Source organism: Argiope bruennichi, chromosome 1 (genome assembly GCF_947563725.1).
Source record: "Argiope bruennichi chromosome 1, qqArgBrue1.1, whole genome shotgun sequence".
NCBI classification, from domain to species: domain Eukaryota; kingdom Metazoa; phylum Arthropoda; class Arachnida; order Araneae; family Araneidae; genus Argiope; species Argiope bruennichi.
Genome location: NC_079151.1, coordinates 55677423 through 55692549, shown reverse-complemented (window position 1 = coordinate 55692549; position 15127 = coordinate 55677423). Strand labels below are relative to the sequence as shown.

General features: G+C 30.6%; 1 protein-coding gene across 1 annotated transcript; it reads right to left on the bottom strand.

Annotated features, from left to right (window-relative positions):
* Positions 1-882: 882 nt before the first annotated feature.
* Positions 883-9004, bottom strand: LOC129966618 (uncharacterized). Its single transcript, XM_056081120.1, has 5 exons — positions 8880-9004; positions 3997-4105; positions 2562-2689; positions 2134-2254; positions 883-1151 (listed from the first exon to the last, which is right to left on the bottom strand). Exons 1-5 carry the CDS (start codon positions 8908-8910, stop codon positions 1022-1024), a joined length of 519 nt encoding a protein of 172 aa, XP_055937095.1. The 5' UTR covers positions 8911-9004; the 3' UTR covers positions 883-1021.
* Between the last annotated feature and the right edge of the window lie 6123 nt (positions 9005-15127).

The window sequence follows — 15127 nt, the reverse complement described above, 5'->3', positions numbered from 1 at the left end:
GAGTTAATGTGCTTGTGAAAATACAGATCAATAAGCGATTAACCCTTTGTTGGATTTAGTTCTAAATTTGGTAGGTATCTACACTTTAAATATTAAATATGTGTAATAAATTTCATTCATCTAGCTCTCTTCGTTTTGTAATTATGTCAATTTTTTTTCGAACAGCAAAATAGAATTCTTGTGAATGGACTTCACTTACAATGTAATGGAAATCTATAAATTTGATGTAAAAATCGTAGGTCAAATTTCATTTATCTATTAAAAATGTTTTTGATTTATCTTGTTTACAATCAGACCAACATAATTTCAAAAATGTATTTTTCGAACTCAGGCTGGTATAAAACGTGAAGATTATTTAAAATCGCGAGTTCTAATTTGTTGACGATTACAATACTTTTTCTTTAAATACAAAAATATTAAAAGATAATTCATTTGTTATATAAATTTTAATTTCCATAAAATTCCTATTTTTCAATGTTACCAAAGGTGAAATTTTAATAACCATGCAATCCATACTGATAACTAGGAAAACCAATATTCCCGACTAACAAAAGGATTCTCAAAGCGGCCAATCAGTGATTAAAAAAATCCAGTTATTTTGTGCATAATGCTAATATGATGTAAAAGTAAAATAATTATGATAATCCTAATAAAGATAACTACATAATTATTTTGAAATTATTATGTTTGGGAATTATTACTTGGGGAGACATTTAATTTTCAAGTGAAATAGAAGGCAATGAATAAATAATTCCTTTAACGATATAATAATTTAGCTAAGTTTCATTTTATCTAAATATCACTCAAAAATATTTTTCTTATTTATATTTTAAACGAAATTAAAGTATAATTGGCATCCTCCAACTTAAGGCTATGTAACATCATTCCTAAAAATTCTTTTGAGTGCGGAAAATGGAATGGACAAGATATTTCTTTTAAACATCATTAAAATACAGAATTTTGTTTTTGTGTCAAATATTTTATACTTCTATAAATTGCGTTTGAAGATAAAATGGATGTTTTACAGATAGCAGAGTTTTAAGAAGTATTGATTCATAGGTTCATATATGGCATAGAAAGAATCTTTAGCTGTTCTACCACAATCCTGTTCTATTTGTCCATACAAGCAAATTGTCATTTCTTCAAATACCCTGAAAAGAAATAATGCAATTAAGCTTTCATTTTTGCTAATATAATCCCGATAGTATATTGTTAAGAATTTGGAATATTGCTTTCCAGCACAATAAAAGAAAGACAATTTTATAAATATAATCATGTCTGCTGGATCAGTGATCCCCGTCCTTAAAGATAAATTGACAACGAATTTGGTGACCAAATCGAAGATTCGAAAAACAATTTTGGCGATATATCCATTAAGACTCGAGTCGTATAGAGCTTTCTAGAAGTTCGTGGCTTGTTTCTGAAAATATAAAAATCCAAAAGACAAAGTTATGAGTCAGTTGTGAGTTGGAAAATTGATTTGAGAAGAATGGGCCCCCGAAAGAATGGGGCAGATGGACGATTGAGAGGAGAGGATAGTCGTGCGAAATCTCTCTCCTGCAACTTCTGAGTGCTTTTTGGTGGAAGGTGGTTTACTACTGATTTACTGCTATTGTTTACTGCAAGTGTTATTCTCTGAGTTTTGTTTTCTGTGTTTTCGTGTAGAATAAAGCACCGTTATTTGTTATTGAGTCTATTGGACTCCATACATCGTGCACCAGGTGAACTGGACCTTGGTTTTCTGTAATAATATTTTGTAAAAATTTATTTCTGTAATAATATTTTGTAAATAAATCATCATGCACGATTTTAAAATCTGAGGCAAATATTTAATATTCCATTAAACATATTTAGATCTATAATATCGTAGTTATAAAATTTTGAAAGATAAACTTCCTCTCTTCAAACGTTGTCACTAATATGTCATATGAAACCATGAATAAGCTGTTTCTTAAAGTTTCATTTTGATAGAAATATCTTGATATTTTCTGAAAAACACTACCTTTGCAATTTGCTAAATTCTGCAATATAAGTTTCTTATTTTAGATCATGACCTCGATTAAATACAAATGTTTTGAAAAATAATTTCTATATAATCATTAGAGAAAGAGATAGAAAAAATAATATATTTACTGGCAAACTAGGTGGTTTTCTTTTTGTTGTTCGTCACCTTGGTCCGGATGGTGGCTTATGTCGTTGAAGCAATCTGCGTTTTTGGCAGCTTCACTAATACATTCAAAGTTTGTTTCCAGATCTAAAATGAATAAAATTTCATCTGGTGTAAACAAATAGTGTTTCAGAAATGCAATATGTAGCTCAGAATATTATAGTCAATCAAAAGTGCCATGCCTCCCCCTCAAAATTGATGCATATGTTCATTACCTATTTTTACATAATAGATTAAAAATAAAAGCAATTTTGAAAGGAGAACGTAAACATTGATGAAGTCATAAACAATTCATAAGAACAAAAAAACAAAACAAAAAAAAAACAATATAATGCCTTTTTGTATGAAATGTTACGGTAAATATATTGTCAGCAATATGAAAATGCATAAATACCTTTATTTAATTTAGTTCCGTTGGTGCAAGCATCTTTTGCATTATCAAGCCAATTTTTAATCAACTTCTGAAAAATGTTACATTTGTTGGCAGCTTTGTACAGACATTCAATGTAAGGAGGCATCGTGCTGCAAAAGAAAATATTTTTTGCAACTGTTTATAAAATAAAACATTATCAATCAGTATTTTAAAATTTGATTGTCTTTTCAGATTCGTCAACAGAATCGATGACTTAATGATTCTTGTATTAACGACAATTTCACATTGTTAGGGATTTGTAATGATATTCCTATGAGTCTCCTAGAAATAAAGACAATTTTACAGATAGCTCTGACGGACGAAGAATAAATGCCAGATTAATTTCCTCCGTCTTTCGCGGCAAATTGGGCGATGAATTTGGAGAGGAATTTTGGCAATATACCGATTGGGACCAAAGATACTATAATTTTCTAGAATACTCGTTCCCTTCAACGAAAATTATAAAACGCCGAGAGGCAAGCTGGAAATCAGCCAGTAGTGATCAAGCGAGTTATCAATCAAGACTGACAGACTATTCGAGTGGCGTGCGAAGTTTATCTCTGTCAAGTTCTCTCTGAGCGCTTTGTGTTGTTACTCTTACTTATTACCAATGCGCTGTTCTTGTGCACGGTGACGGCTGTGTTGTCTGTGTGTTCGCGTTTTCATGTGGAATAAAGCGTCGTTATGTTTTATTGAGCCAGTTGGACTGCTTTAACGTTCAATCCATCTACGGCTTTCGGAAAAATTTTCGTAGCAGATCGTTATACGTTTTTGAATTGATGTAAATGTTTTGTAAAATTTTAGAGAATTATACAATTATTTAACAATTTCGAATGGTAATTTTTTCTGTAAAATTTTACAATTAGCAAAAATTTTTTCAGTCTTGATCAGACGGTAACATTTTAAAAAAAATGTTGAATGGAGAGAGTAAAATCTGTCTAGAGAAAAATAATTTCGGAAACAGAAATTGCTTATATTTATGTCAATGCAGATACATTTATTATAAAATATAATTAGAAATTAGAGACTCAGTTTCAATATTAATTACTCACAATAAAAATAAAGAACAAGGCTTCCGATTGATGATAAACTGCACTTAGTTTTGAAATTCATATGAGTTTTGAGTTTAATTATTAATAAGAATATGGATAGGTATCGTTATCATGTCAAGTACTGATAAGTATGTTAAGACAAAGAAAAATAACAGCACCACAATTTTAAAATTATTGAATAAGTACTATGCATTAAAATTCCAAATACAAGAGAAAACAAAATTTCGGAGGAGTTTAAAATTTACGAAATATGATGCAGAAAACTAAAAAGTGAGAGAGCAACGCCTTATGGTTATAAACAAATGAATGACTAAAGCATATGAAAAAATCAAGTTCAGAGCCATAATTTTGATTCATAAACTTACTTGCAGTAATTACCAAGGAGTGAGCTGACGTCATTTATGTCATTTGTGCCACAGGAACTCGATTCTTTAGTAAAACAATCGATATCACAGGACGCTAGACCGACAACAACTGAAACAAATTAATCAGTTTTCAAACATTTCTGACTGAAACCACGGTAAAATAATTCAGTATAATAAATACAACAGTACATTTTATGCAGATTCTTCATAGGAATATTATTTATTGCACTAATTCTCATGATTTGATTACAAGAAAACTTCCAACAAATCTTCCCGTATCATGGTCCCTAGAACTTCAAACCAGCTTTTGTATAACGATCATATATTATATTATATATATATATATATATTATATTAAACTCTTAATTTAATCCAAATTAATTTCTAAAGGTTTATCTCAATTTAGCCCATAGTAATTTCATTCTCTTATTTCTTGATCCAATTCCCATTTTTGGTTTAATTAATTCCTTTGTAAAAATAATGCGCCATCAGTACTACGTATCAAATGAAAGTGATACTTCCATTGCCCTTGGTCAAGGCATCAAAGGTCACCACGTGTATTGAATTGGCACGTGGCCGGAAATCCTATGTTATATAAGACTAGTGATCATTTGTTTCGGTCCTTTTTGCCTTCTTTTCTTTACTTCTGCTTTTGTGCCGCGCTGCGTCTTGTAAATAATTATGCTTTCCTGCATGGTGGTAGAGAGAGAATAAAACGAAATTAAAAATACAACGTCTCGTCTATGTCTTCAAACCTGCATTCTGCTTTAACCAAAATAATGTTACATATATAAAATAAATAAAACATTAAAACCAGGAGGATAGCTTCCCCCAAAACTATCTCGCATAGTCTAATAAAGCTGTTATCCCAGAGAAAGCCTTGCATAAAAGTGAAGTATAATAGTTAAGAAATATTAACCTTTGGTATGAATTTACCATCTTTAATTTATCTATCATGTGATTCTTGGTGAGGTTTTTGGCAATTAATCCCTGCCATAAGCTTAGTAGTAACCGAAAATAGAATTTGCGTTTTAGAATGTAAATATGATTAACCAACCAAAAAAAAAAGTTAAACACAGAATTATATTTTAGTCGCAAAATCAAGTACCAAATTTGATATATTTAAATCATTGTGTTTTTGAATGATCGCGTTCACATTTTTCTGAAAGCGCAGACCGGAAGACGATCAACCCGTTGTTGGATTTAGCTCACAATTTTACAGATGTTTTATCGATTTACTCTCTTTGTTTTGTAATTATCGTACTAACTTATATTCGAACAACTGGAGAGACGAACGTCCTCTGAACAGATTTTATTAAAATAGGATAGATATCCGAAAATTTGGTGTAAAGACCGTGTGCAAATTTCAACAGTTTAGCTCCAAGCGGTTTTGAGTTATATTTTCCACAAATAAACAGACGGACATTTTCCAAAATTATTTTTCGAGCTCAGACAGGTCTGAAATGCGGAGATTCAATAAAATCTCGAGTTTGAATTTTTTTGACGATTACTACATTTTCTCTATTACTACATATACGATAAAGTAAAAATACAACAACAACAACAAAAAAAAAACATGAAATGTGGTACTAAAAAGTATCGGAAAAAAACTTATTTCTGTATTCGCCCGTAGGAATAGTCAATAAAAAGCCAAATAACAAAGACGCAAATCGAAATATAAGAAAGAAAAATTATGGAAAGAATATCCTAGATTATTGCTCGTCACACACACACACACAAGTATCTGAATAAAATCCAGAAATGTAATGTTTTTCCTGCATAGTGGTCGACAAATTAACGTTAAATACAGAGAATAATTTCCTTACAGAAACCAAATATAAAATACAACAACCTTGCACTAAAATAGAGGAAAATTTACCGAAACACCTAAGTATTCGGCTTAACATTTGTCCAACAACTTTGATTCTTTAAAAACACATTAAGAATCGGTTTGTATCTTTATCGCTATATCTGAAAGAAATACTCAAGGAATATTGTGCAGAAAAGACAATATGGAAAGCAATTTAAAAGGCATTTGAAATGTAGCACTAATGCACTGAAAAGCTGAAAATAAAACTTTGAGTTTACGCTAAGAAAGTAAAGGAATTTCATTTCAAAATTATCTGAAAAGCATTTACATACTAAAGTGATTTAAAAGCTCTCTATGAAGATATCCTAACTGATAAAAACGTGCTTTTACGTTCTTGCCAGGTGCTCATTTACCTCAAACATACTTTTCCAATATTACGACAATGCAGAATCGTTCTTTGAACACAAATTCATATTTTTCGCCTTTTCATATCTTTTTTTGAAATATTTTTAGATCAGAACTTCTGATCGATTTAAATATTATATGACTACCGACTTTCTTGAAGGCTAATCCGAAACAACAGATAAATTCAGCTTTTCGATATTTAATAAAGTAATCAGCATTCAATACTAAGAATAAATGGCTCAAGATAAGATATACCAAATTCATATTTTTCACCTTTTCATATCTTTTTTTGAAATATTTTTAGATCAGAACTTCTGATCGATCTAAAAATTAAATATTATATGACTACCGACTTTCTTGAAGGCTAATCCGAAACAACAGATAAATTCAGCTTTTCGATATTTAATAAAGTAATCAGCATTCAATACTAAGAATAAATGGCTCAAGATAAGATATACCAAATTCATATTTTTCGCCTTTTCATATCTTTTTTTGAAATATTTTTAGATCAGAACTTCTGATTGATTTAAATATTATATGACTACCGACTTTCTTGAAGGCTAATCCGAAACAACAGATAAATTCAGCTTTTCGATATTTAATAAAGTAATCAGCATTCAATACTAAGAATAAATGGCTCAAGATAAGATATACCAAATTCATATTTTTCGCCTTTTCATATCTTTTTTTGAAATATTTTTAGATCAGAACTTCTGATCGATTTAAATATTATATGACTACCGACTTTCTTGAAGGCTAATCCGAAACAACAGATAAATTCAGCTTTTCGATATTTAATAAAGTAATCAGCATTCAATACTAAGAATAAATGGCTCAAGATAAGATATACCAAAGCACTGAAAATCATAGAAGTCAAATGTGAGCTCAGTGTGGTGGTGGCTTAGTGGTAAGGTCTCGGGCTAAGGGGCCGGGGGACTCCAGGTCCTAGGCTAGGTTCCACTAAAGATTCGCCATATGGGGGGGGTATGCTCATTAAATCTAACGTCGTGGGTCAAAATCCTCCCACTGGTGTGGCGCAGCAGTTTGAAGAGGGCGTGGCAGGCATCTCTTGTCATGTGACCGGTGTTTAAAATTACGAGGTACATTCCAAAATAACCCGTGTTGCTTTTAAACGGGACATCAATAAAATCAAACTAAACTAAACAAAACAAACCATATGTAGGCTCAAAGAAGATTGAGAACTTTTGGAATAGAGGTAGAAGTTGAAACGAATTTGATTTTAACCGATTTGGGTAATTATGATACCATACATAACGATAATATAAATGTAGTTATAAAATATCTGCAAACATTTGAAAAGTTAACAGAATGGATGTTAACCCTTTGCATTCCGAAAAGTAATAAGATGCGTAATTAGAGATATGCGAGTGTAAGGATTCGCTTTAGTGCTTAGAAAGCTTACAAGTATTTATAGATTGGTTATAATTCCTAAAAATTAATGTAAGAGTTTTTGTTATTGTATGGCTTTTATGATAATCATTTTTAACAATAACGTGAAAACATTGCTTTCTTCAGAATAGCGAATTAGATTCGACATAGTAGCACAAAAGATTGAACCATCTCGCATTAAAATTTGTGAAATTCTGAAGATACCCGTAATATTTTTTTCTTTATTACTCCTTTATATTCATGTCTTCACGATAAATTTCACAATGATTGCTGGTCATAATATAAACTTAAAATTTTGCTGTTATCACTCGCTAATACTTTTTATTTCAAAGCGAAAAAAAAAAGTGAAAAATATTTCATGATTCAATACTACATATAAAGACTCGAAATTGGACAACGGATTGAAAACTAGAAATTTGAACTCAATTTGATTCATTTAGTATTTTGAATATTTGTGCTAACAACTGTATAATATTCCATCTCCGAAATAGAAAGTTTCATTTAATGCAATCTTATTACATAATTAAAAAAAGTAAAACAGTTAAAATGTTATTTCGCTGGATGCGATAAGTTATCATTCATTATAGTTGTTTAACATTGCATACTATACTCCCTGCATACTATTAACATTATAATAATGTTAATAGTATGCAGGGCGTATAGCTGGCTCCCTGTGTGAATTAACTTATTTTTTCAAATAAATCAGTTTTTAAAAGCATTGAATTATTTAAGATTTGGTCCTTATACTTTGGTCTTCCTAATAATGAAGCCTAAATTGAAAGTAAACTTGGTTTTCGAAAGAACACAGAAAGCAATCAATATCTTGCAATAAATCCCGTCTTCAATTATATAATATAAAGAAATGTTGAAGAATAACCATATTTATATAACAGTTCCTTTTTATCATAAACATCTGCTCATTCTATCATAAACATCTGCTCAAAAGTTCACAAAATTCAAAATAATTACACAATCTTTGAACGAGCTTACACTGTTTAATTGGGTTTAAGTATGAATGATAAGAAATGGAAACCATTATAATGAACATCATTCTTACAAGTTCTAAATTATATTCTGTCCTTTATCTCTAAAAATAAATACATTTATATTTCAAAATTAGTTTATACTAATTCAAACATCAGCAAAATGAGATGCATTTATTTTGAACTGCTATTTTCAAAATAAATCTGAAACAAATTGTAGAAGTTTCTTTAAAATATTTTGCACTTATTTAATTAATTTTCAAAATATTCCTTACCTCCAATAAGGACTATATTCAATAGATACATTTTGTTAAGAAAGTTATAACAGAAGCTCTCTCTCTTAAGCTGAATGATGCATAAGACGCTTATCTTGAAAAGCTCTACTCTTTTATTTAGTATTTACCTTTTCAAATCTTGCATTTCTCAAGGAAATTACATCTAATCTTTAAGATATCTATGCAGGAAAGATTAATAAATTTATTAAAATATCCTTGAAAGAAATACTTGTTAAGATTTGTGATAAATAATTTGAAATAGAACTGATAAGTGATATGTGATGTGATGGGTTTTAATGCATCAGTCCACTTGGACTAGCTTAATCGTTTTATTTCTTGATTAACAAAGGATGATTATAATGATTTTTAGAAATGAGAATTCAATGTCGAAGGAGGAATTTATATTACATGAAGATGGATAGTTGTTGTTCAAAGGATCTTTCCCACCTACGCATAGTACATTTGCAGATGAATTCTTTGACGCAAGAATTCCAGTTTTGGTCTTTTTCAGAGGATTATGTCGATCACACCCTCCTCGGCTGACTCACGTCTCACCTCTGGTGAACTTTGAATTCTGCCCTCTGACTGCAGGCTATCACCGGAAAAATGCAGAGCGCGTTAATTTACCACATATATTAATATTTACTCCAACCGTTTTGAATTATTAAAAATAACATTTACCGTTTACTGGTCGCCTTTGGCAACCAGCTGGTTAGCCAAGGATATTGGTTGTCTTTAATTTCAGTTAAATTGATTAAATACGTAAGTTCGCAAATTGTACAGACTAAGTCTATGGCAAAGGATACCAACGTGCTCTGATTGGTTTAAGCCTTGGCATCTTTTTGGCAATGTTTTGCCTAAAAGATGCCATACCGAAATATGTTTTTATAAAAATAAATAGAATTTGTGAATTTATCCTACCCCCCCCCCCTATTTTTTACGGTTCACATGTAATATTAATCTGGAACACATATACAGCTGAAAAGATCAAATCCTGAAACCTAAATTCAAGAAATATAAAAATGACAATTTATTAAAAATATTTTTTGAGTGTGTTTCTTCTTAATATTTTTATATAACTAAAAAAATTAGCTACAAAATCAAATATTCCGTTAAAGCTTACATATTTATACGTTTTGGGCATTAAGTAATCATCTTCCCATATGTAGTTGATGGGAAAGTAACAAACGTTCATCAACAAGTTTCAATGACTACATAAATTATCTAATAAAGGCACGAAAATCATAGAAAAATAAGAATTATTTAATTGCTGCATCATATTTTGAGTAATTACTTCCATTTAGTTTTTATACTTCTGTGCATAAACAACATTAGTTAATTGTATTATTAGTATTATTAGTAATATTTATTATTATTAATAATAATTAGTATTAGTAGTATTACTAGTAATATTTAGAGAAAACAATTATAGTAATAAAAATAAGATCGCGTTGATATTCACTCGTATTTTCCATAAAACTAAAGAAAGGTACAAGGTCTGAGCCAAATAAGCGAAAACTACACTATTATGAGTGCAAAACATTGCCAAAAAGATGCCAAGGCTTAAACCAATCAGAGCACGTTGGTATCCTTTGCCATAGACTTAGTCTGTACAATTTGCGAACTCGCATTAAATGCAGCTTCATATCCATAATAGCGTGAAACTTTCAGGTGCTAAAGCTGTGTTATTTTATTTGTCTTAAGTTCTATTTATTGTGCACATGGATTTCTTTTAATGGAGATCTGTCCGTCATAGCGCTTTGAAAAATGTAAATGTATGCTCATTTATTCATAAATTTCGCGGTACCGTAATTTCACATTTTTATCCGTCTCGCACACACATTTTTATCCGTCTCGCATAGATATCAAAAAAAAAAAAAAAAAAAATCTTTAACTTTCAAAAATAGAAGAAAAATCACGCCTTCAAATAATAAATTTATTAACAAAGCTAGAAAAATACGATAAAAAGTTCTTCAAACTTAAGAATTGTTAAAAAAATCGAGAATACTACCTTCTTATCTTCCTTCAATACTACAGCATAACTAAAGATCAAACTTCTTTATACGATATAAAATGAAATGACATACAGCAGAGTTTATATGACATGTAATAAAGTTATGAAAACCGAAGTCAAATGGAAAAAAAAACACAATAAAAACAGTAATGATTTTGAACATTTATTATCTCCGTGATAATAATATGATGCACGGAGGACATCGTATTTCGCGACCTTGCTGCTAAGAAAGAAAATATCTTTTTCCTCACGCACACATCCGCAGATCTCGGACATATATCTTTGAACTTACCAAATAAAAAACTTCTTAAGTTATTCAGTTTTTATTTTAAATGAAAAGAAAAATACGCGAATGATGGCTTCAAGCCAATGGAATTGGAATAGAGGATGTTGGAATTTTATTTTAAAAATTTCCGAGAAAAATGGCTATTTTTTTAAAAAAAAGTTCGCATTTTTTACAATAAATGACATAAGTGATGGAAAAGAAATTTCTTTAGAACAATAACTATTTATTCTCTTTCATGGTGTGTAGATCCTCACCCCTATAATCATCATAACCGTTGCTACGAGTAAATAAATATATGCGGAAAATCCCTCAAAACAACAAAATCTACATTAAGTTTTAAAATTTGAGCTTGTATTACAACTGCGATTCCTTGTGAAACAAATTTCATGACTTCAAGTGTGACGCACAGGCAGCTCTTTTTTTTTTTTTTTTTTTTACAAATACAAAGATTTTTGGGAATTTATATAAAACATTAATATGCGTAGCACAAAAATCGTTCTTATTGTCGAACAATAATCAAATATTGTTTGTTTGTTTGTTTCTTATGGCACTTGCCACTGACAAGCCCGCTATTACGAAGACAGCGATTTAAGCCTGAGGGGGAACGCCTCTTATTTTTTATAGCAGCGCCAACTAGGGCCAAGAGTACGACTTTGCCACTCACGCATCACTCATTCGCTTGCACAACCCCTTTTTACAGGAGGGCACATTCACACATCTCACAGATAGAACAACAGAAGAACAACCATGTCCAAACCGGGACTCGAACCCGGGACGCCCAGATCACGGGGAAGACGCGCTACCCCTATGCCAGGACGCCGGCATAATCAAATATAAACAAACTATCGAGCGAATTTCAGACTGCTTCATTAACATTTTTACTGAAGCATTTAATTCAACATTTCGCTTAGCTAATTAACAGAACTTTGGATAATTATTAGAAATGTCAGCGAGAGGACTCACCGTGTTACCGAAAACTATGCATTTCATTCAGAAAGAAACGACTAGATGACAAAAGTAGGCACCGAACAGAATGCTAAATCAAGCGAGGGAATAGACAAGTATCCCAGATGAGTCATCGCTGTGATTTGCCTGTGGAAATAGTCATATTTTCCAAAACCCTTATTCCACAAATGCAGTTTTTATATTATTTTAAAGCTAAAAAATTGCTTTTCTTATGATATCAATTAATCAACGAATTAATTTATGATCTAAATTAAATTTCTTTTAAAAATAATTTTTTTTCTTATTTTTAAAGCAATTTAAGTTTTATTCGACACATACATTTAATATTTTTAATGTTTTGATGAAATTTAACTTTATTCATCAAAATATTTAGTTGTTGGCTTTTGCCCATTATTGATTCTAAAGTAGGATTTACAATTCCGCTTTTATTTCACAGTATATACACACTTTTTAAAAAAACTGGATGCACTGTAGTAGTGTAGAGTAGATTGATTAAATTAAATTAAAGTTTTCCCATTCGTATTAAATAACTAGCTGGAATTTTTTTAAAAAAAGAACTCCATATTATTCACTTAACAGCCTAAAAATTCAATAATCTTAACAAATGAGCTGATTACTGAAGGTGGTAAATACATTTAATTATTAAACCAGGAAGAATGGTATTTCTCCCAAACTTTCTGCTATACTCTCTAATAAACTTATAATGCCAAATAGCGCCTTACATGGAATTGGCATACAATAGATACTAAATATTAGCTTTTGGCGGGAATTTAGCATTTTTACTGAATCAATCGTGTCTTACTTGGCGATTAATCCCTGACATGCCGCTAATCTGTGCTACAGACGCTTTGTACTCAACCGATTGAAGCAAAAATTTCACATAAAACTAGACTTATAATCACAAAATCCCTTACCGAGTTTGATATATTAAAATCATTGTTTTTTTCAATCATCGCGTTTACATAATTTCTGAAAGTGAACACCGACAGACAGTCAACTCGTAGTTGGATTTGGTCCAAAATTTGTTAATCTACACTGTAGATTTTAAATCCGTGTACCGAATCATCTATCTAGCTCTCTTGGTTTTATAGTTGTCGTGTTGACTCATATTCGAACAGCTGGTCAGACAGACTTCCTTTGCACAGATTTTACTCAAAATTCGATAGAAATCTGTCCATTTGGTGTAAAGACGGTATATTAAATTTCAACCTTCTAATTCAAAACGCTTTTGATTTAGAGACAGACGAACATTTTCCAAAAAATGTGTTTTTCGAACAAATGGAGGTATAAAACGTGGGTATTTGTCAAAATCTGGATTTTTTGAGCTACACTATTATTACTACACTTTTTCATACTGCGTATACGAGGAAGTAATTAAAAAATTTAAGAAATAAATTACAAGAAAGTAAAAAAAAAAAAAAATCATTTTTTTCATTTGTAGCTTTTTAGTTGGAAGTATACGTTCTCTTGAACTGTTTAGAAATTGGCAACCACTAAAATGGACTCGGTGTAAGTGCTTAAAATAAAAATATTTTATGTTTTCCATCTCATCTCAATAAATTATGTTATTTCGGTTTGTTTAATACTCTACACGCTGAATAAACAAGTAGGAAATATGATCTTTTTTTTACTTGTAGTTTTTTTTTTAACTTCAACTTCAGCCGTCAACCAATAAAATGTCACTAAAATGACTCGTGACATCTAACCGCAAAATTACGTCACTGGTTATTAATAGTTTCTCTGAAGAATAGGCCGAAAGATAAAAACAGCTGAACCCATTCTCATTTGTTATTTGCTTCAAAGATTCTTTCCTGTTTCCATCTGTGAACAGATTTCTTATCTGCTCACAGATGCTCTAGTGGAAAAATATTTCAAACGGATGATAAAAGTGATTATCACAAAAAAATGTTACAACAATACATCTCAATTTTAATTACGTCAAAAACGTGTGAACATTTACTTGGAAAGCAGCTTTTTTTTTTTTTTTTCCATATACATAATATCGAGAAAGTAAAGTAACCGTCAAAAAAAAATTCAAACGCGCGATTTTGACAAATCACCACATTTTAGACCTGCCTGAGTTCGAAAAATACATTTTTTTGGAAAATTCCTTCTGTCTATCTGTCTTTGATAAAGATAATGCAAAAACCCTTTGTGCTAGACGGTTGAAATGGGGTACACGGTCTTTACAACAAATTTTCAGATTTCTTTCAAATTTTAAGTAAAATCTGTTCAGAAAAAGTCCGTTTGTCTGGTTCTGATCTACGTTAACACGATAACTACAAAACGAAAAGAGCTAGGTAGGTGAAATTTGGTACACAGATTTAACCTATAGCGTAGACATCGAATTTTTAGCCAAATGCAGCTACGATTTGACTGTTTGTCGGTCTGTGCTTTTCGAAAAATATAAACGCGATAGTTCAAAAACTCATTGACTTAAACATATCAAATTTGATTAGGGATTTTGTGACTTCAAGTGCAGTTTCATGTCAGATTTTTGTTTCAATCGGTTGATAAATTTTTTTCTCTGTTTAGACAACGTATGTTAATGAGAGGACTAAACAGATTTAATTCGTCGGTATTTACTCCTGGAAATAAACCACCAGTACATTATAAAATTTCAGATATAGAGATATCAAAAATAAAAATGATCTTAATCGTTGTACTCTGTCTTATGCTGTATCGAATTATTTTTTCTCAGAATATAAATATAACATTAAATACTTCAAAAACTGTCTAACTGGATAAAAAAATTGCAAATAATTCATAAAACACCTTAAGTATTTTGTAAATTCTTAAATGAATTGACAGGACAGCACACTCTCATGATGGAAGTTGTCATCTAATTAGATTGAGAAAAAGCAGATGAAAAGGCGCGTGCATTAAAAAAAAAAAGCGTTATACAAGTCACAAACAACAAGAACTGCAGTATATTCTGCAATAAATCCGCAATAGTTTTAAAAAAAATTGGTCACTCAGTTT

Coding starts and splice junctions, on each gene's coding strand:
- LOC129966618 (XM_056081120.1), bottom strand. CDS start 8,910: ATGTATCTATTGAATATAGTCCTTATTGGAG. Junction 2,690..3,996: donor CTCCTTGGTAATTACTGCAA/GTAAGTTTATGA, acceptor TTTCTTTTGCAG/CACGATGCCTCCTTACATTG. Junction 2,255..2,561: donor CGGAACTAAATTAAATAAAG/GTATTTATGCAT, acceptor TATTCATTTTAG/ATCTGGAAACAAACTTTGAA.